This window comes from Talaromyces amestolkiae (genome assembly GCF_001896365.1).
Source record: "Talaromyces amestolkiae strain CIB chromosome Unknown scaffold26.1, whole genome shotgun sequence".
Taxonomy (NCBI): Eukaryota; Fungi; Ascomycota; class Eurotiomycetes; order Eurotiales; family Trichocomaceae; genus Talaromyces; species Talaromyces amestolkiae.
The window spans coordinates 332,504-353,266 of NW_024468062.1; the positions used below are offsets into that span (position 1 = coordinate 332,504).

General features: G+C 48.3%; 7 protein-coding genes across 7 annotated transcripts; 4 read left to right on the forward strand and 3 right to left on the reverse strand.

Annotated features, from left to right (window-relative positions):
- Window positions 1-753: 753 nt before the first annotated feature.
- Window positions 754-2,854, forward strand: BHQ10_009759 (uncharacterized protein; the record flags this gene model as incomplete). The annotated part of the gene is made up of 5 exons (XM_040882708.1): window positions 754-974; window positions 1,035-1,399; window positions 1,474-1,860; window positions 1,913-2,226; window positions 2,282-2,854. 5 exons carry the CDS (start codon window positions 754-756, stop codon window positions 2,852-2,854), a joined length of 1,860 nt encoding a protein of 619 aa, XP_040738261.1.
- An 818-nt stretch (window positions 2,855-3,672) lies between these two features.
- BHQ10_009760 (uncharacterized protein) lies at window positions 3,673-7,391 on the forward strand (the record flags this gene model as incomplete). Its single annotated transcript, XM_040882710.1, has 5 exons — window positions 3,673-3,926; window positions 4,281-6,016; window positions 6,064-6,248; window positions 6,295-6,461; window positions 6,509-7,391. The coding sequence occupies 5 exons, from the start codon at window positions 3,673-3,675 to the stop codon at window positions 7,389-7,391; spliced, it is 3,225 nt and encodes a 1,074-aa protein (XP_040738262.1).
- A 2,290-nt stretch (window positions 7,392-9,681) lies between these two features.
- Window positions 9,682-10,343, forward strand: BHQ10_009761 (uncharacterized protein; the record flags this gene model as incomplete). Its single annotated transcript, XM_040882711.1, has 2 exons — window positions 9,682-10,103; window positions 10,154-10,343. The coding sequence occupies 2 exons, from the start codon at window positions 9,682-9,684 to the stop codon at window positions 10,341-10,343; spliced, it is 612 nt and encodes a 203-aa protein (XP_040738263.1).
- Window positions 10,344-10,757: 414 nt separating this feature from the next.
- Window positions 10,758-11,876, forward strand: BHQ10_009762 (uncharacterized protein; the record flags this gene model as incomplete). The annotated part of the gene is made up of 1 exon (XM_040882712.1): window positions 10,758-11,876. The coding sequence occupies one exon, from the start codon at window positions 10,758-10,760 to the stop codon at window positions 11,874-11,876; it is 1,119 nt and encodes a 372-aa protein (XP_040738264.1).
- Window positions 11,877-12,181: 305 nt separating this feature from the next.
- BHQ10_009763 (uncharacterized protein) lies at window positions 12,182-13,203 on the reverse strand (the record flags this gene model as incomplete). Its single annotated transcript, XM_040882713.1, has 2 exons — window positions 12,182-12,421; window positions 12,475-13,203. The coding sequence occupies 2 exons, from the start codon at window positions 13,201-13,203 to the stop codon at window positions 12,182-12,184; spliced, it is 969 nt and encodes a 322-aa protein (XP_040738265.1).
- A 490-nt stretch (window positions 13,204-13,693) lies between these two features.
- On the reverse strand, window positions 13,694-14,641 carry BHQ10_009764 (uncharacterized protein; the record flags this gene model as incomplete). The annotated part of the gene is made up of 1 exon (XM_040882714.1): window positions 13,694-14,641. One exon carries the CDS (start codon window positions 14,639-14,641, stop codon window positions 13,694-13,696), a length of 948 nt encoding a protein of 315 aa, XP_040738266.1.
- A 782-nt stretch (window positions 14,642-15,423) lies between these two features.
- On the reverse strand, window positions 15,424-19,020 carry BHQ10_009765 (uncharacterized protein; the record flags this gene model as incomplete). Its single annotated transcript, XM_040882715.1, has 1 exon — window positions 15,424-19,020. One exon carries the CDS (start codon window positions 19,018-19,020, stop codon window positions 15,424-15,426), a length of 3,597 nt encoding a protein of 1,198 aa, XP_040738267.1.
- Between the last annotated feature and the right edge of the window lie 1,743 nt (window positions 19,021-20,763).

Sequence of the window (20,763 nt, forward strand, 5' to 3'; positions counted from 1 at the left end):
CTTGAAACAACGAATAATCAGAACTAGAACGAGCACAGGATAGAAATTAATAAATGCTAGAAGTAATCCCCCAACATGTTGTGAGGCCGAACAAGGAAGGAGATCACGAATAGATTAAGCTTATGTGCTAAGTCAGGCCAGGCCCGCTCTTGTTCCGACGTTGCAGCCACAGAGCAGATCAGCTGCCCACACGTGCCATTCCAGAGTGTTGGTTCAGCAAGTCGCGTTTCCTACATTACTCAGTTAGTCCTGACTTAATCTATGCACGGCATTCATCGCCAAAGACCTAGTACCAGTATGGTTACTACAGTGCTACTGCAGCCGCTGATCCTGCCACTTATCACCGCTGCTTGCTGATCCTCATGCAGATGTATCGCATTATCACTGGCCTGATAACAGACATGGTACCCCGCAGTGAGAGAGTAACGGCACGATCTTACACTCCTTGTGGCGTGAATTTACAGTATGTACTGATTTTCAACAGCAGGTGCGCTCGATTTGCTTTCGGCATCAGCCGAAAGGCAAGAACAAAGCACTCGAAACGCGGGAAACACACGGAAGAACCTGGCTGACAATGGATTCGATTTAAATTAATGAAGAAAAGTCAAAGGCTGATCATTGAGACTTGAGAACGTGCGCTTTGCGATCTCCCCGAGTATTTGTGTTCTTCGTGCCTCGTTCTGGAATGTAAGTTTTCCTTGCTTGTCGGCCGCATTGGGAATTATCACTTCACCACAAATATCAATTTCCAACATGGCTCTTGCGTTGAGTGTTGCCATGGGCTTGGCTTTGGGTGCCAGCCTAGTGACTGCCAGTCCAGTAAAAGCCACCGGCTTGGAACAGATTGAACATGTCGTCCTTTTCATGCAAGAGAACCGTGCCTTTAACCATTATTTTGGAACAATGGCTGGTGTGAGAGGTTTCAATGACCCGAATGTTCAGGTCAATTCTGACGGGCGTTCCGTTTGGTACCAGTAAGTTGCCGCACTTTGACTCATGTATATATTTGATATGGAAATAAATAACACGAGCAGAAACGTTGATTCGACTTTGTCCAATGAGACCGACTACCTCCTGCCCTGGTACCTCAACTACCTAGGCGGAAACTGGTCAGAGGCCACTCAATGCATGGTTGCAGGATCCAATGGTTACGATGCCAATCATTTAGCTCTTAATGGCGACCTCAACAACCTCTGGGCCACCGAGAACACCCCTTGGAGCTGGGGTTATTTCAAGAGAGAAGAACTCCCTGTTCACTTTGCCATGGCCGAGGGATACACCATCAACGATATGTATCAGGAGGGCCAGATTACGGCAACTAACCCCAACCGAGTTACTTGGGTTAGTGGATCGATTAATGCTACTGGTGCTGCGTATATTGACAACAATGAAACTCCTGGTACGTTATACTCTCGAAAAATGAAAAAGAGCTGAGCTGAGAAAAATTTCCGCTTGATACAGGCTGTGAGACAGGAACTACCGGAGCATACTCCTGCTACCCTCTTACATGGGAGACAACATTCGAGGTCTATGAGCGCCTCAACGTATCATGGCAAGTATGGCAAAACACTGATAACTTCGACGACAACCCAAATGCCTGGTTCAAGCAATACCAAGATGCTGCTACGGGTTCCTCCCTACACATCCACGGTGACTCTTTCCAGTACACTCTCGATGACTTCGTTGCGGCCGCTGCTGCCGGTACTCTTCCCCAAGTGAGCATCATCATCGGTCAGGAGGAGTTGTCCGAACACCCCCCTTGGCAACCTAAGGATGGAGCTTGGTTGCACCAGCAAATTTTCGATGCTGTTGTCAAGAGTCCCAAATACAACTCTACCGCTTTATTTATTTCTTACGATGGTAAGCAGAATCTTGCAGAATTGTCCAAATGATGCTAATCGATGATCGATAGAAACTGGCGGCTGGGGTGATGCTGTTGTTCCCTACCACTCTCCTGCCGGAACCGAGGGTGAATGGATTGAGGATCCCCTTGGTGTTTTCGGCCAAACCTATACTGGTCCTGGTTTCCGTGTTCCCTCCTGGATTGTCTCACCCTGGACTCGTGGTGGACGCGTCTTTGGCGAGCACTGTGACCACAACTCTCAGATTCTGTTTGTTGAGAAGTGGCTCGCAGCCAAGGGCTACAGCGATGTTGAGCTCACAGGCATGGCAACTTGGCGCCGTAACAACATGTGTGATTTTGTCAATGCTTTCGACTTTGCCAACGTAAGCTTCTCTTGATTAGCCAAGTTTTTAAGTATAGAGACTAACTATCAAATAGCCTGATTACAGCGTTCCTTCAGTTCCTACTGCAGAGACCCCTCTCACTGACTCTAAAGGCAACTATGATGGTGCCAGTCTCTGTGAATCAACATACTCCTCTACCAGACCACCAGTGCCATACGGCAAGCAGACCCTTGAGGATGCCTTGTACTTCGAAGATGGGTACAAGCAGGTGATCGGTTCCTTGACCGAAGGCCGTTATCTCACCTTTGAAACCAATGGTTACGCCTTGACCAACCCTGGTTCAATCAACGGTAAGGTCACTGCAACCAAGATAACGTCCAAGCACGACAGCAAAAACCAGCGCTGGGTCATCCACGGTTCCAATGGCACTTTCCAGATTTCCAGCGCCTTCGATGGACAATTCATTGGACAGAACGGAAAATTGGTCGCTGCCAGCAAGCAAGCAAAATCTGCGGCCAACTTTGAAATAACATTTGAAGCTGGGAAGGGATACACTGTGCAGTACAGCGGTGGCAAGTACTTGACGGTTAAGTCGAATGGAAGTGTCGATGCTGCGGCCAACAGTCCTGTCGACTACGAAGTTTACAGTGTGTCTTACCATAACTAACTAGCTCCACTACTATTGGAATACGTGAGACTATTCATGAGATTAGAAATACTTCAACATAGAAATTCAAATAGTGAGAACTATAATCTACGTGAAGCAGTTGATCATTTATAAAAATGCTGTACGCGCTGTACACGAGCCCGACTAAATGAGGGTATTTTGACGGTTTCTGAAGGCTAGAAGCTCAAGCACTTGATCAAGCTCCGGAGATCTCTCTGTCAACTAATTAGGGTGAGTCTTTATAGCAAGCTCAGCGCGCAGCGCTTAGATATAGTAATTTCTGGGAACTAAGATATAGGCGCAATCGGTATCCAAGTCCAGCTAGATAGTTAATCAAATAATTCATTCCTTTTTTATATGTAGTTTGTATGGCTAAGCTGAGCTAGTTGTTGTTGGGTCAGCAACTTACCCGTGAATTAGTTAAGTGAATCTAGGACGAAACAGCGCGAACTGCAGCGTGGTTGCCGTGGTAACCGCCGCCCGCTCCGGACTTGACGGGCGCCGACTCCATCAACATTCAGCTTGCCTACTCCACCTGCTCTGGTTGACCATTTTAATAACCTCCAGACACTGGATACATCATTTGTTCAATTGCCTTTGGACCCGTTCTAAAGCAAAGTCTATTGTTTACCAACAGTGTTCCGGGCATTTATCCATAATTGTTATTGCTATCAATATTCTATCGCAGATATTGTGGCAGTGATTGCGCGGCTTCATTTACTGGATCAACAAATCGCTGACTGGAAATTCGACTGATCAAAAGATTTAATCAATGCGATCCTGAGTTCAAAACACCCGCGACTGTCTGAGACAACGCAATGAATCCATCAACACCCTCGCGAGGCCAGGGTAACGGCCAATACGTCGAGCCATATCCTGATGAACTCCCACCGGCATACTACGGCGACGAAGGCAGCACGATTTCTTCGCCATTTCAAAACGATGCAGGAGCATCAGCTACAATGCGCCTCTTACCGACTGGTTACGACAACGAACATATCGACGGCGGCAGCGACCTGGGAACCAATGCTGCGCGCTTTCGAATGGGACAAACATCGTCCACCCGCAGAACGTATGTTATTGACTCTGACCCGAATGACAAACAACCCAAAGACTCGATTTCGAGTACTCCCCTGGTACCCCATCATAAGGAGCCCTCTTTCCCAGAAGCTATCGCTCGTGCTGTCTCGCAGGMCCCATGCAGACGMAAGCCAGTGGTAGCTCTACCACACACMCCTGCCTCTAAGAAAAGCATCCCTTCCATTCGAAAAGTGGCACAGACATATGGATCAAAAAAATCTATTATTCCTCCACTCCTGTTTGCAAAGATACCCAAACCTTCTGGTCTCCCTGATGAACCAAAGCCCAGAGCTGAAACATTGGATCTCAGTATGATCGAACACAGAGCTAACATGGTCCTAAATAGTGCGAACCCATCGCCGACCAGATCAACCCCAAATCGTGTGCCAGTGTTCCGCCCGCGCCAAAACTCGGTTGCGTCCAGTATCGGGCATACTCCGTCGATTCCACCACCTGCTGCATCGGTCGTAGACTCACCACAATATTCGTCCAGACCAGGCTCTCCAACGCGTCCCTGGACCCCATCGCGAGCATCGACCCGACGAGGAGCCAACTCGTCTATCTCAGGAGTGAGCTACGAGCCAGCTGACCTCAATGGAAGCCCAAGACCGGGTACTCCTAGTTCGGCTTATGGAGGTAGTCCGCGCAGACCTCTTCCTCCGGCTCCCTTGTTCTCGGGCCCTTCGGCTAGCTCTGGAGAGACAAGCATAGACATTGGAGATGCGCGTTCTGCAGAAGATCCTTTCGGTGGAGACGGACAAACAATCGATCCTCGACGCTCTTACGATTCTTTTAGAAGTGAATCAACTATGGTCACTGACGAGAAGGAGGATATGGTAAAGGTCGATCTGGATGAAGTCCATGACGGTGAAGGAGACGATACAGAGATGCTTGTGGACCCAAATATTCACTACGGACCTGCACCCGAGGGTAAACAAAGCCGTCGTGGTGTACGATCGGCCCAAATGTCGAAGAAGGAAGTGCAGCTTATCAATGGTGAGCTTGTCCTGGAGTGTAAGATTCCAACCATCCTTCACAGTTTCCTGCCACGTCGTGACGAGCGTGAATTCACCCACATGCGATACACTGCCGTTACCTGCGACCCGGATGAGTTCAAGGAACGAGGCTACAAACTGCGCCAGAACATCGGAAGCACTATGCGAGAGACAGAACTGTTCATTTGTGTGACTATGTACAACGAGAATGAGGTGTTATTTACACGAACTATGCACGGTATTATGCGCAACATCAGTCACTTTTGCTCTCGTGCCAAGTCACGTACTTGGGGTAAAGATGGATGGCAGAAAATTGTGGTGTGTATTATTTCCGATGGCCGTGCCAAAGTCCACAAACGAACACTCGATGCCTTGGCAGCCATGGGTGTCTACCAGGGAGGCATCGCAAAGAACGTGGTCAACCAGAAAGAAGTCACAGCACACGTGTACGAATACACAACTCAAGTGTCGTTGGACTCTGACTTGAAATTCAAGGGTGCTGAGAAAGGCATTGTACCTTGCCAAGTTATTTTCTGTTTGAAAGAAAAGAATCAAAAGAAGCTCAACTCTCACCGATGGTTCTTCAATGCATTTGGTCGCATGTTGGATCCAAACGTTTGTATCTTGCTGGATGTGGGTACACAGCCTGCCCCTACTGCGCTATATCATCTTTGGAAAGCATTCGATCAAGATTCAAATGTTGCAGGAGCTGCGGGTGAGATTATTGCCGGCAAAGGAAAACACTACTTGGGTCTACTCAATCCACTTGTGGCATCGCAGAACTTTGAGTACAAAATGTCAAACATCCTGGATAAACCGCTGGAGTCTGTCTTTGGATATATTACTGTGCTTCCCGGTGCATTGAGTGCGTATCGATACTACGCTCTGCAGAACAACGAGGACGGACATGGACCTCTTAGCCAGTACTTCAAGGGCGAGACGTTGCAAGGCAAAGATGCCGACGTCTTTACTGCGAATATGTACTTGGCTGAGGATCGTATCCTTTGCTGGGAGCTAGTGGCAAAGCGGGGAGAGAGATGGGTGTTGAAGTTTGTAAAGAGTGCTGTTGGTGAGACGGATGTTCCTGGTAAGTTCAGTCGACATGAAAAGATGAATGAATACTAATATGTATAGACTCGCTTCCGGAGTTTATCTCTCAACGTCGTCGTTGGCTGAACGGTGCCTTCTTTGCGGCCGTGTTTTCTTTGGCCAACATGCGACAGATTTGGGAAACAGACCATACGTTGACGAGGAAAATTCTTCTACATATTGAATTTGTGTATCAATTCTTTCAACTGATTTTTACATATTTTGGATTGGTAAGCCGACTCATTCTGGCTAGCGATCATGTCTAACCTCTGGCAGGCCAATTTCTACTTGGCATTCTACTTCATTGCCGGATCACTTTCCAACCCAGATATTGATCCGTTCGGACATAACATGGGCAAGTACATATTTGATGTCCTTCGTTATGCTTGTGTGTTGCTCATGGCGTTGCAATTCATTCTGTCGATGGGTAATCGTCCGCAAGGGTAGGTCTCTTTTTATATGCTGGTTGGTTCGTTCTAACATGCAATAGTGCGCGCAAGATGTTCCTGTTCGGTATGATTGTGTACAGTATCATCATGCTCTACACATCATTTGCAACCATCTACCTAATCGTGGATAAGCTGAAAGGTGATGGACTATCCCTTAGCGGCAACGATCTTTCCAACATCGTTGTTTCGCTCATGTCGACTATCGGGCTGTACATTTTTACTTCTTTGATGTACCTCGACCCGTGGCATCTGATTACTTCTTCGGGGGCATATTTCCTCTTGTTGCCAAGTTACATTTGCACGCTTCAAGTTTATGCTTTCTGTAATACGCACGACGTGAGCTGGGGTACGAAAGGTGATAATGTCCACCACATGGATCTTGGTGCTGCCAAAGGTCTTGGAGGATCAAAAGTCGTCATGGAGATGCCCACCGAACAACTCGACATCGACAGTGGATACGATGAAGCGTTGCGCAACTTGCGAGACCGTATCGAAGAACCGGAGCCTCCAGTGTCCGAGGGTCAGCTACAAGAAGATTACTACCGCGCGGTCCGAACCTACATGGTCTCGATCTGGATGGTTGCCAACGCTCTTCTCGCCATGATCGTATCCGAGGCATATGGTACAGAATCGGGTGCTAACAACATCTACCTCGCCATCATCCTATGGGCTGTCGCTGCTCTCGCCGCATTCCGCGCTATCGGTTCAACCACATTTGCCATCTTAAACCTCGTCCATAAGATCGCCGAAGGCCGCATGAAATTCCAGGCTGGTTCGTTGGGTCAGAAGCTACGCAAAGGTGGTGGAGGTAGTGTCGCCGGCTCGAGTCGCTACGGTGGCAGTGCCAGTATCAGAGATTTGATCTCGGAAGGTGGATGGAACATTAAACGAAAGGCGCGGAAGCTAATGTTTTGGCGTAAATAATTTTTGTCTTCTGTGTGATGAATTCTTGACGTCTTTAAATAATGTTTTGTGTATGATTTGGATCATCTGGTTATGACTCTGGCGTTTGTTTATATATTCTCTCTGTTGGAGTTGATCTTTCACTTGACTTGATGCCTTTTATGCCTGTCGTGTTGTTGACTCTTGCGATATTTCGTATGCGCGAGGCAACAGTTTCTTGTCCATTCGTACATAGAAATTAAAGAACGACTTTGATCTACATACTGTTGCATGTCATGAACATTGAATACATACCTTGCAGTACCTCAAGCGACCAATAGCGCGCTAAGGCAAAGGCTCGTTGCTTGTATACAGCTAATCGACAGCGCAAAGTCAAATCGATTAAAAACGAATCTCAATGCTTGCAGAAAGTTATTAATAGCATGACGAGATAACAGTCAGTGAGTCACGCTGTTAACGCCATGCAGACACACTACGTATTGTACACACTAATAACATCCATTGAGGCGTGGATAGTTTGCGCCACGCAGGTTAACTGTTTGCCGACATGTCGGCTGCGTCGGTCAGTGGTAAAGGTGCACTAGACAGTAACAGATTATGATATGTATGATATGATTATTGTGCCTGTTTAACATGTTTGATTTATAAACATAGCTCGGAACATTTTGTCCAAAATTTTGTATCCAGCACGTATACTGATGAATCCGAGTCAAACCCACCCGTCAGGGGCACAGTCATACAGTCATAAATGCGCCGACCCTAACCTGCGCCTCTAATTGGAGCAGCAGCCAAGCACGCTGAACCAGTAACAACTATTAACAAGTGATAGGCTCGCTTAAAGAATCCCTTTCCAGGTCTCCAGTCTCACGAGTCACAGCCTTGCAAAGTCGAAACTGTGGAGCGCCGAGCACATGCCACAGAGCTTGCAAGTTGCGGCTGATCGTGGTCAAGTCCACTGGTAAATCCGTGCCGCTTGCCGATTCTGTGGCCAAAGGTCATATGAACCACGTACATACGCAGAGCCAAATTGGTGTTTAGCGTCTGTGGCTTTTTCCTTGACGCTTGCCGGATAGCCATGATGCGTTGGCTTGAGTTAAGTTTCAAAGTTCACTTGAGAGGGGATACTTTTCCGTATTGGGTCACATGACGCGAGCTTGTCATAGGCTAGAGCTGTTGTCGAGTTTCCACAGGACAAGCTTTGGTTGGGCAGCTTGTTAACCTTATTGGCATCTTTCAATTTTCGTCCTTCGCTCTCACTTCACAGTGGCAGGACAGCATGCTTCGTACAATGGTGGCATGGATGGATCTGGAGTAAGTATCTGTGTAACATCGTGCTTACGTTGTACGCACGTATGAGGATCAGCAAAGCCTGAGCATGGGCCCCAACCGGGTGTAGACCCAAACAAACATTGAGGCTGAGAAGATCATCGATTTGAACTATGTAAGCATTGATGGTCTGGCTCGTCCTTAGGCTTTTAAGTCGCGACACAGTCACCAATGGCTCGGGCTGGATGAAGAACGATCGGATTGAGTTTCCGAGTTGTAGTCCATGCACAGGAAGTGCAACTACGTATTCTCGTGAATGTGTCAACGCTCTTGTGTCCATATTCTGCGACACGAGACTCGGTTTGAAAGCGAAGGTACCGAAAAAGCCAACTGCGCTTCTGCCGAGGAATTCAGACCATCAATTAGATCCCTGCTGGAGTGAATAGAAATCAGAAAATGATGCAGCGGCTTAATACGAGTACTTTTTAGTCTTGGCAACATAGCTCCGGCCAATCACTCCCCAGAATAAGCGGAGGATACGCCATATCATTGGCCCAATATGCATAATACTCCACTTCTCTGTCGAGCCTTCTGTATGCTTCACCTCCTTTCCTCAAAGAGCCTCGCAATTGAGTCAATGGCCTCGAACTCTGTCTGCAGCGCTCCTCGGAAGTTGAAACCCACCATAGCAGGGCTTAGCCGCTCCGGTACATTCACTAAATTAGTCTCTCCATGGATGTGCACACCCGACAAGGCAGATTTCGTTTGGACGTCCCGAGTCCAGACGCCCCCGTTCCTTATTCGTTGCAAGGTAGACTTGTAGGTTTGGGTCTACTTGAGTAGGTCGAGCTAGATGTGTACTAGTCGAGTTGGTTGGGAGAGAAAAAAAAAAGAACTGCAGCTATATTATTAGACGCGTCGCCCAGTCTGATTTTCATTCTCTTTGACTTCCTCGTGTCAGATATACCTCTGTCAACTCACAACTCATCGCGGCGAAGCACCCTTCCAGCTTTAGTCTCAATTCTCAGACATCATCAAAAGCAAAATGACGCTCTTCAGCACCATCATGCTCTCCCTCCTGGGGTTCGGTCTCGCCTCCTCCATCACAGAGCTGGGTATGGTCGCCTACGGCGTCTGGTTCTACGGCCAATCCGTCACCTACGAGTACTACTGCGGCTACTCGATCTGCGACGAGACTGTCAAGGGTCACGTCCCCGATGTCGTCTCCTTCCTCATGTTTGCTGCTGTCTGGTCCACTCTCGTCACTGCCGTTGCCATTGGTCTTCCTCTCTGGTACCACACGCGTGACGGCCACCACCACAACAAATGGCTTGCTCCAACTTTGATTGTGCTCTACTTCTTGACCTGGGTGTTCTGGTTGGCCGGTTTTGCTTACTTGGCTTATCTTATTGGATCAAATGGCACTGGTATTATCGCCGCTATTCTCGCTTTTGCCATCATCAACTGGTTCGTCCTGTCTCCCGGCCCTATAGTACAATGAATACTGACAAAACTAGGCTCCTATACACGGCCATTTTCATTTTCAGCTTCCTGGCCATCTTTGACGTCATGCAGGGTGAATGGCCCGGCTACCTCGTCATGAAGGGACGCGATTCCAGCGCTGGTCCCGCCGCCAACGAAACGACTGCTTATAGTGGTGCTCCCGCCGAACCCAAGTACGAGGGCAACCATGAACTTACTGCTTAGACGTTCATCGATTTACGATCTACGTGTCTTTCTGAATGGTCACGATATGCCCTTATAAGAAGGCGTAAGGACTTCTCTATTCCGAATCGACAGCGGAAAACTTGTCAAGTTGTTGAGCCAAGCTCAATATTATGCTTAATTGTTTAATAATACCCATATATACCTTCTTCAATATCGTGAGCGATGCATTTGACTAGCGTATGTTTGTAACTTATCTAATACATATCTACAAGCTTTCAAAGTTCGAGATCAAAGTATACTCAATGTGAGCCTCATCTCATCCATGGCTGAATGTCGCCCATAAATCCAGGGATCCCCGCAGTGGGGCTATACCTATGACATCCCCTCACGCTTCTCCATGATACTTCATACAACATCAAGCAGCAAACATACATAGCATACAGACAAGACAAAATGGTCCTAAATGTCGGGATAATCGGCGCCGGCGAAGTCGCCCAAGTAATCCACCTGCCCACCCTCACCCTCCTCTCGCACCTGTACCAAATCATAAGCATATGCGACATTTCGTTACCTGTCGCGCAACACTGCGCCTCCAAATTCCATATTCCAACGGCAACCAGCGACCCACACCAAATCATCACTGATCCCGCCGTGGATGTAGTCTTCGTCCTGACAAGCGACGAATTCCATGCCGAATACACCATCGCCGCCTTGGCGGCTGGTAAGAACGTCATGGTCGAAAAACCACTAACATTATCCCTCCCCGCTGCTCAACGGATCATCAACGCCGAGCGCGAGTCTAAGGGGAGGGTGTTTGTGGGATACATGCGCCGCTACGCACCCTCCTTTAGAGGCGCCTTTCTGCGCGAAGTCGCCTCAATTCCGAAGATACTCTATGCGCGAGTGAGAGATATGTCCGGCCCCAATGCGTTTTTCGTGAATCAGAGTGGCACGTTTCAGGTTAGGCCTGATCCGAGGGATATACCTGCGAGCGCGGGGCAGGAGAGGGATCGATTGCTGGCGGAGTTGTATCGAGAGGCGTTCCCGGGCACCGATAATGTGACGGATGAAATGAAGAAGTACTGCCGCTTTCTCGGCAGTCTGGGTTCCCACGACCTTTCACTCATGCGCGAAGCTTTGGGTGGCGTCGTAAACTCCATCGAGGGCGTATCCGTCAACGACCCTTTCTACTCCGCCATCTTCACATTCCCATCTACCTCCGCGGCAGGGGGGGAATTCTCAGTAACATACGAAAGTGGCATCGACACAATCCCGGATTTTGACGCCCATTTATCAATCTACGGCTCCAACAAACGCGTCTCCATACAATACGACTCTCCCTACGTCAAAGGGCTACCCATCAAAGTCCGCGTGGAGGAAGTGAATGAGTACGGCGAGAAGCAGGTTAGGGAGATACTCTCGAGTTATGAGGATGCTTATACGGCTGAGCTTACTGAGATGTATGAGTGTTTTGTGAATGGGCGGGAGATAAAGACGAGTGCTGAGGATGCGGTGGAGGATCTGAGGTTGTATGATGCTATGTATAGGAAGGCTGGTTTTATCACTAGATGAAGACTTAGTATTTCAGAGGATAGAGTATATGTGTATTAAAGGAAATTGTGTGCAGTACTTGATTTGTTAGGGTTTCTGTGATCACGGGACCCATCTTGGTCTCAATATTCACGGACTAAGAAGAATTAGCAAAAAGAAGCAATTAGTTGATCTGAACTAAAGTAATAATAATCTGCAATCAAAGTAAACCACAGCCATAAATGTATCAAACCTCCAAAGTAACAAGTGTCAAAAATTAGCCAAACAGAGCCAGGTGCATAATGATAATGGTAGTTGCATCCCAAACCATAACCACACGAAGTACCCTAATTATATTTCGGTCTTCGCCCCCAGATAAAATGAGCATGACTATAAAGATCGTAATCGCGGCTGTCAAGCGAATCCCTCGTCGCGCGGACAATATCTCGGACAGAGTCGGCTGGATCCAACATAATCCGGGTGCCAACAGCGAGTATATACGGCTCGATAGACTCTTCAGCGGCCCAATGCACTGTACGTCCCAGTCTCCGTATGGTCTTGTCTCTATGCCATGTGCCGATTGGAACCTGACAAATTAGCTACAATCACCAAGTAATTATCGCAAGTAAAAGAGACCAACCTTTTGTACATCCAATTCGATAGCCTCAAAGCCCGCGTTGCGCATCGCTTCCGGTATAAGCAACACATCATTGAACCCTTTCCCAAAAGCCGAGCTCTTCTCATTAAACACTTTCACCAACATATTCAACTGCTCCGACTTGTTGCCGTTCTCATCACAATAATAAAACTTGGCCTCAAACTCGTTCATCTCAAGCCAGCCACCCGGCTTCAACTGCTCAAATGCCTGTCGAAAGAACTTTGTCCAATTAGAGATACTACCCGCTAGCATGCGGCCATGGACAATATCAAAGCCTTTGTCAAAAGTCCATTCATCCTCTGCATCTTCAACGTAGAACTTGACATTGGGCGGGACCAAGGTTGGTTGAATAGGGCTAAGATCGGTGCCAATTACAGTCGCAGATGGGAACTGCTCCGCAATCATGATGGCCCAATCGCCGGTTCCACAGCCAATATCAAGTACTTTCTGTGGGTGCTCTAGTGGTGCTTTCCAGGGCTCATCGTTTAGGAGTAGTGACCAGATTTTATGACACAGTTGGAGACGATCCTGCTCAATTTCGTCGTTGGGAAGTAAGTACGAGCCCTCTCGGTAGCGGTGGTAGCGACGTCCATTTTCGTAGATGTAGTCCGTTATAGAAGGCGTGACGGTTGTGCTGCCTGACCTGTTGTCGACTTCAGTATCTGCTTCAGCGCCGGAGTCGGAGGTTTCCTCTTCGTAAATGGTCTGCATTTCGTTTTTTGATCAGTTTGAAGTTGCGAGAGGTAGTGCAAGCGTTTGATGGGGAAGATTTACGACCTTCAAACCTGTTGGTGTAAAGTCTGGAGGTGGATGCTGGTTCGCAGCCATAGGCACGTAAGTGATAAATCGAACTTCTATTAAAGTGATACAGGTAATATTGAGATGTAGATAATAGGTTTCATGGGGCTGATGAAGGATGAATTGAGCGTTGTCAATAGGTGCGTGATGAGGATGAGGATGAGGATGAATAGGAGGCAGAATGGGAAGGATCTATTGTTGGGAGGTCATACATCGAATGACAGCTCCTTCCAGAATAGGAAGGAGCGGGATTTTTCTTTCCCAACTGGCGAGCTGCAATATCTATTGAATCACACATGATACCATTGTAGATTTGTGCTATGAACAAAAGGTATAAGCATTAATATTATGCAGATATAGAAACCACGCTATGCTATATGCCAGTATATACATACTGAGAACATCATTTATCCAACAACACTCCAGCCCCTCTCAACATAACAATCGTATGCCCCGACTTGACCTTACTGCCCTCCCCACCAATCGCCGCCGAAAACTCCAAAAACTCACCCGACTCAACATGAAAGATTCTTAGCTTTGCTTCCTCCCCACCGACACGATTGTTTAGATTCTCGACTTTGAGTTTGCGAGCCGCATCGTCAAGGACCCGTCCGACCTTCCAGCGATTATCAAACCAGAAGTTTCCAGACGGTGGTTCATCGTTTGCGGTTGGCTTATCCGTTGTACCGACGACATGCAGATATATCCTCTTATCCATTGGAACGGACGCTTCACCCTTGGCGGTTCGTTTGATTTCATTGAATTGTGTAATTGCGCTTGCTCCTGTCGTCCTTCTCGACTGAATACTAGCCGGTAAACTTATTTTCGGTGTCTTAGGGGGTTGTATATTGTTCCCCAAACCACGCAATTTCGAGAACATAGATCGTATCGTAGCCCCATTATCCTTGGCAGTCCCCGCCCTCGCGCCGAGAGGTATCAAGTTCGCACAATCATGGCCTTCGCGTAGTCGATGCTGCAGGCAATAATTCCGACGACATTTGTCGCAGTGTACGCCCACGCTCGTAGGCGTATTAACTAGCGTCTTGCACTGCGGATGCGCGCACTGATCTGAATTATACACCGTCGATTTCACTGTACGACCAGCACCACCAACCGACCGTTCCGGTGTTTGATTGAGTTCGCGTTTGCGTCGCGCCCATTCTCCGGGGTGTGTGCATTTGTGTGCTGTTTCGGTGCGATGATCAGAACAAAACGTGCCGCGGCATGATTCGCAGCGGAACGGTAGAAAGTCGAGTTGGCGGCAGTATTCGAATTGGCAGTTGCGGCCTATGGATTCGAGGTCGGCGTCGGCCATTTGCGTGAAGCTCGCAGGTTGGGGTGAGGATGGCATGATGGACTAAAATGACGTGTGCTTCTGAAGGAGATATAAATACTGCAAGTGCGGAGAAAAGCGATGCGTAAGCACGGCGTGGTGTGTGGCAACCGGAGCAAGGCTGAGTTGCGCGATACGAGGTGTTACGACCGTAGGAATCCAATTCGCTCGCTATGCTTTAGCGGTATGCTAGTGCAAGAAAAGACTTAAAAGAGCAGTTGGCCGCTAATAGAACGTGAATAAAATGCAGATGGGGAATAGTTGTGATATTTGAAATGGGAGACGAGACGTGCGGAGAAGCTTCCATCTTAGTCGGTGGCGCTTATCAATCGGCCCTGTCGATAAGTGCCTGGACTAGCCGTTTATGGGTTAGCGTAAGATTGCTACATGGTCTGCTTTTGACCAATCAGTGTATATTATATGAGAGATCGATCTCTATCAGCACTACAACTCGCATACGATTCCTGCTGAAGAGACACCATGATTCATAAACAGATAAAAATGCCGTGCCCTAAACACCTAGTTCGAAAACTAAACGCTCAATAGTAAAAGGGGTATCAGCCTGAACCGTTAAAAACACGAGAATAACAAAACTGACCAAGGTGAGCCAACAAAGAATACACATGAAGAAGATGAAAAGATTAAACATTGAGACAGGAGGGAAATACTCGACATTAAAGTGTGGGCTACATGAAGAAGGGGTATGATGAACTGAATAATACAAAATAAAGGATATCGCCGCAAAATATGTAGACTTCAACAAGGACACATCAGTCGTATCTCTTCATCTGGGCGTCGGATCAGGCGTTTTCGGGGTTTTCGTAGTGTTGCTGGTGAGCATAAGCCGGGTGGTCTGTATCCTGTGGCTGCACACTACCCACATGCGGAGGAAATTGATAGTTTGCATCGTATCCCGCCTGAGGCTGAGCTTGAGGCTGATCGATAGGCTCAGCAACGTGTGCGGGATGTGCTTGGTTGAAAGTCATAGCAAAAGGGATATGACCTGTAGAGCTAAAAACAGGTAGGTTTCCGCCAGGTTGAGGGGCGGCTGTATAAGACATGGAAACCGGTGGCTGGGCCATGATATCAGGCTGCATGGTCGGCTCGTTACCGGAATATGGTGCTGACGAAGCCGGTGGGAGTCCAAGAGGGGAGACCGGCGATAGTGGCAAGCCCATTTGTTGAGATGCTAGCCCATCGGTAGAGAATCCTTGGTACGAGTTCATAGAAGGAGATATATCGTTATGTTCCACCTTCACGGAAATCTCTTTACCACTATCGAGAGGCGCGGAAATAGCGGGCACCGCGGGAGGAATCTCGAGCTTCATAGGACTGTCGTGCACGTTGCCTTTTTCTAGCTTTGGCAGTACATTACGTGGTGGCTGTGATTGGGCCGGAGCCGCTTTCGAGGTTGGCTTGGTACTACGAGCAGTCTTTGGAACGGTTGGCTTGGGTGTGGGTTTCTTTGCAGTAGCCTTCTTACGTTGTTCTGCAGCCTTATTCTCTCGCAACGCATTCTCCTCTGGTGACGGAACTTTGAGTTTGAGACTCATCTTCTTCATGCCGGCTGATAGATCATCGATGCGGTTTTCGTTCTCGGCATTTTCATTCACCTTTGCCACGTCATCGCTAGCGGATTGTGATGACGCTCTACTACCAGTAGAAGCAGGAGCATTGAGATTGTTCATGTACAGTGAAGGCACTTTTGGCAATGGTGGAACCTTTCGTGGGCTTGCATTTCTTTTCGGCGTCCCAGCACGCGACCCACTGGATACCCTTGCCTTTTTGTTGACGACAGCACTCGCAGGTGTCTGACTCGGGGTGGACGACATGCGCGAACTAGCGCGAGTGGGGGTTCTGCTACCAGAACCAGAAGTGTTTTCACTGTTCTCAGAAACCGCACCAATAGCGCTTTGTCTCCGACGCTCCGGATTGGCAGCTTTAGCGTCTGTTAAAGGCTCGGGCAAGTCACTTGCAGACCCAATAGTGGTTCGGCGATTGTTGCGGGCGCTGACCCGACGAGGCGTTTGAGCTTTCGCGGCTGGAGTGTCGGGCGAGGTCGTCTTGCTTGTCCTGACTCGAAGTTGTCTACGGGTGTTCCCTGAAGGTGTGGAAGGTGGTTCCACATTTGCTTGCTTCTTCTTTTTGGCTTCGGCAGCCCTAGCTTTGAGCTCATCAAACTGGAAGCTCATAGTCTCGCGGTCCGTGGGTATGACGCATTTCCACAGTTCATGCGCAGAAGTTGCCCATCCCACTTCAGGAAGTAGCTCTGTAGTGTAATTATCAGCTGTCAGATTGGTTGAGGACTTCCTCTCTCGTAACGTGGTCGTGACCCTTGCAGTAGATGCTTGTGTAGGGGAGAAATAGGTCGGTCCAGACTTTGGCGCTTTCTTGGGGAAAGCAGGTGGAGGAAATGCCAAAAGCTCCAATTCGTCCAACAAATCAGGTGCCCACCAATCAGTCTCAAAAGCAGGCCCAATGTCTTCTTGAGCAAAGTCTTGTCCCGTTTCCACCAATCCCAAGCCCAACCGTCCACTCATCTCAGAAGCCAGACCACTTCGCTGTTCAGATGCGTCGCTGTAGATTCGAGTATCTGCGAGCGCCGAAAGATGGCTAAGAACACCACTGGCCAACGCTCGATTGCTGTAGCCGCCCTCTAGCACACTAATAACTCGCCCTCCCGTACCGAGACCTTCCTCCTCTGCGAGTCGAACAATATCGGCCGTGAAACGAGCATAAAAGTCGGTGGGCACATTGACTTTGTGTCGCTGCATTCCAGCACCCTCGTACTCGCTTGCATCGAAGCCTGCAGATATGAAAATTGCGGCCTTGGGGGCAGGTCCGCCTTCGATACTCTCGAGACGTTGTGTATGAGAGCGTAAGAAGTTTTTAGCCTTCTCCAGTATAACCAGATACTTATCGCGGTACAGCTTCCAGAATTCTTCATGTGTTTTCCAGGGTTCAAGGTGGACATTCCAGATCGACTGACCGTGAGCGTTGTCAATGCAAACGCTAGCATTCACAATTTTCTCCATTTCTCCATTCTCGCAAGGAAAGGAATTGATGTCATGTAGACTGTAGTATCCGATTGCAGTCTTTTTTTGCGGGGCTGCATTCCTGGCAGCTGCACCTCCGCGTTGTTGGAGATACCAGGCGTGCTCATTCTGCTTATATGCGATAGCCTGAGATCCGTCGCCGTGGTGAAGATCGAAGTCGATGATCGCAGCATGGGTCAAGCCGTGTACCATTGCAGCGTGAGTGATACCAACGTGGACGTTGTTGAGCCAGCAGAAACCAGATGGATCTGTTGAAGCGCAATGGTGGCCAGGAGGACGGACGCAGACAAAGGCTCGTCTGGTTGGATTATCAGTCAGAACTGTATCAACCGCATCACATACGCCGCCTAGCGCTCCCTGGAAAGCGTCTAGGGACTCAGGGCAGAGATACAAGTCTCCATCATGAAGTGGTTTTTCGTCAGGGTCCTTCTTTCCTGCGCTTCTTGGTCGCACGATTTCTCTTCCATTCAAAGCCAAGCGAGATTCAGCCGCATTGCACATAGTCCGCAAATCTTCCATCCACTTATCGCCATGAACATAGGTTACAGCTGGGGAGTTTAGTGGAATCGCTCTTGTAGACTTGCGAATTTGGAACGGTGGTGGTGGAAGTAGGTCAATGTTGAGTCCTGGACGAGGCGCAAAGGACGAACCAGCATGACGCTTCCCCACACGAATATACGCAGTGGACATTCCAAGCAAACTCGCGCGCAAACGTTCAGGTCGCTCGACGATGGTTGAAAGACCCTCCTTGCTCGTGTATGGTCTTGAGAAACGGTGGCCATAACAGGCATCCTGAATAATCACGGCCGTCTTTGACTGGAGGTCTACTGATTGATGCAGAGTGAGCTCCGCTTTAAAATGTTCTGCAGCAATCGACGAGGCAGTAGGCGCTTCTACCACCGCAGGAATAGGTGGTTTTTGTGAATACATGGCGCCCAGGACATTTGACGAGGAACGCCTTGATAGACTTGAAGGTGCCCCTTGTTCCCTACTGAGACTGACCGATCGCAGCGAAGTGGTCGAAGCGCGTTTCTGTAGAGAGGGTGTAGAAAGCCGTCTTTCATCGCGAAGCGAGGCGTTGCTTGGTGTTTTGCGTAGAGCTGGTGTGTTTGATTTCAGGGAGGCAGGGGTCGTCGAGGAGACATTGCGCATTCGAGTCGAGGCTTGACTAGGTGAGCGAGGAGAGGGCGTAGGGGACGACGCGAGTAGAGGACTACCGTAGGAGGCAGTCGTTGTTAGCGACAGACGATCAAAGTCGTTGGCGAGGTTGAGAGTCCTCGGGGGAGGGAGGGGTGGTTCGTCAGGCGAACGAGCAGGAGGATAATTGCTTCGATCTTCCATGGCTGCAGCTGCACATTGGAAGCGCATTAACTGGAGTCAAACTGATTGTCACTCTCTTCAATATGGTTCTTCAATATGAACTGGAGAGAATTATAGACCGAAAGTGCAGCATCAAAACAATGGAGTAGAAAGTTGTAAATAATAACAATCACTAAGGAAGTAAGTTGGAGCTAAACAAGCGGGACGCGGAGCGTGTCGGTCACTAAGGCAGGAGCGTGGAGCCGCCAAACAATAACATACATAGATATACTAATATGTAGGAATGCTCCCAGGCACCCTTATTCACTTTGAGTACGCTCTTTGTTTCATGAAGAATAGATAGAATGTAGAATAAGTAGATACTCCGTCAAAAGATGTTGCACAATGCTAATAGAAACTGCGTCATTCTTCATGACTTCCACCAACAGTTGCACACCAGAGACCGTCGTCATCGGTTCGCCACCTGGTGATAAGGCACAGATTTTGGCCTAAGGATATACTTACTACATGGTAGTAAGTGGCCTTCTGGTGGCATTTCTGAGCTGAAGGTCACGAGATGCCCTTAGCTTGCAGACATGACCGATCGAACACGTGGATGGGCCTCGACATGAGATGCGTCGATAGTCGATTTGCGCAATTAGGGCTTTGTTCTTTAAAAAGACCCTTCCCCTTCCAGAACATCTGGCCATACGATAAAGTTAAGTTTCGAGATTTCTTCTCTCATATATCAATATTTACGGCATATCAACAAGATTATAAAACAACTTAGTCAATTTTTCAGACACAAGTCTATAACGAATCTAAATGATCACATACAACCACCCGACCAAGACAGCAGATCGCATCTCTGTATCTTCATTTCATGAATCGTAGATCAAAACTCCGTCCGTATAGGTATAAGCGTGTATTCGTCATAAAACCATATAAACAAGAATCCGGTGGAAGCCGGCAAACACCATACACCAGTATGCAAATCTAATGAAAGGACCGGCTGCATAAATCAACCTTGAACGCTAGAAAAAACAATCATGTACACATAAGACATCAAACGTAGCGAGGGACGATGGCCGGCATCAGTCATCATGTACCGGCCTGTGCGACCGACAATTGGAGGGAGATCACAAGGAAGGGTATAAATCTCAATCGGCAACATGACAAAAATCAAAAGAAGCAAGAGAAAAGAGATTAAGCGAAACTCATTCTCCTCAAATTCATCCAACTTCTTCTGAGTCTGTTGGGCGACCTTTCCAGCATACTGCTGCGGGCCGACGAGGCCAGTGTCGATGAAGAAGATGTGCTGTCCAGCGAATCGACACTGGTCGCACTGTCCATTGAGCGGCGCTTATTCTTTTTCTTGTCTGCTTTTCGCTGGAGCTTATTATCCTCCTTGATAGACTTAAATCCATTTGTGGAGTGGTAGTGGCAGAAACAGTGCAGGTAGACTGTTTCGCTGTCTACAGAGTCACAGCTGCTGTTGCTGCTGCGGTTGGCCGAAGAGGATGATCGGCCCGAGTGACATGTTTCAAGAATGTGGGATTCTTCGCACTGGCACCAGACGTAGCGAGCTGAAGATGTGCGGCACATTTTGAGTCTTTTCTATTGTCTGGTATATTTTCCGAAACAATTTGATTTTCTGGAATGTGATAATTGGGGTGGCTGGGATTGCTGCTTATCGATGCAGGAATTTCCGCTTTGAGTAATATTGAAAAACGTCCCGCGTGGCCGCGCCGACTGATAAGAGATCTCGCGTGTAGAGTAGGAGTA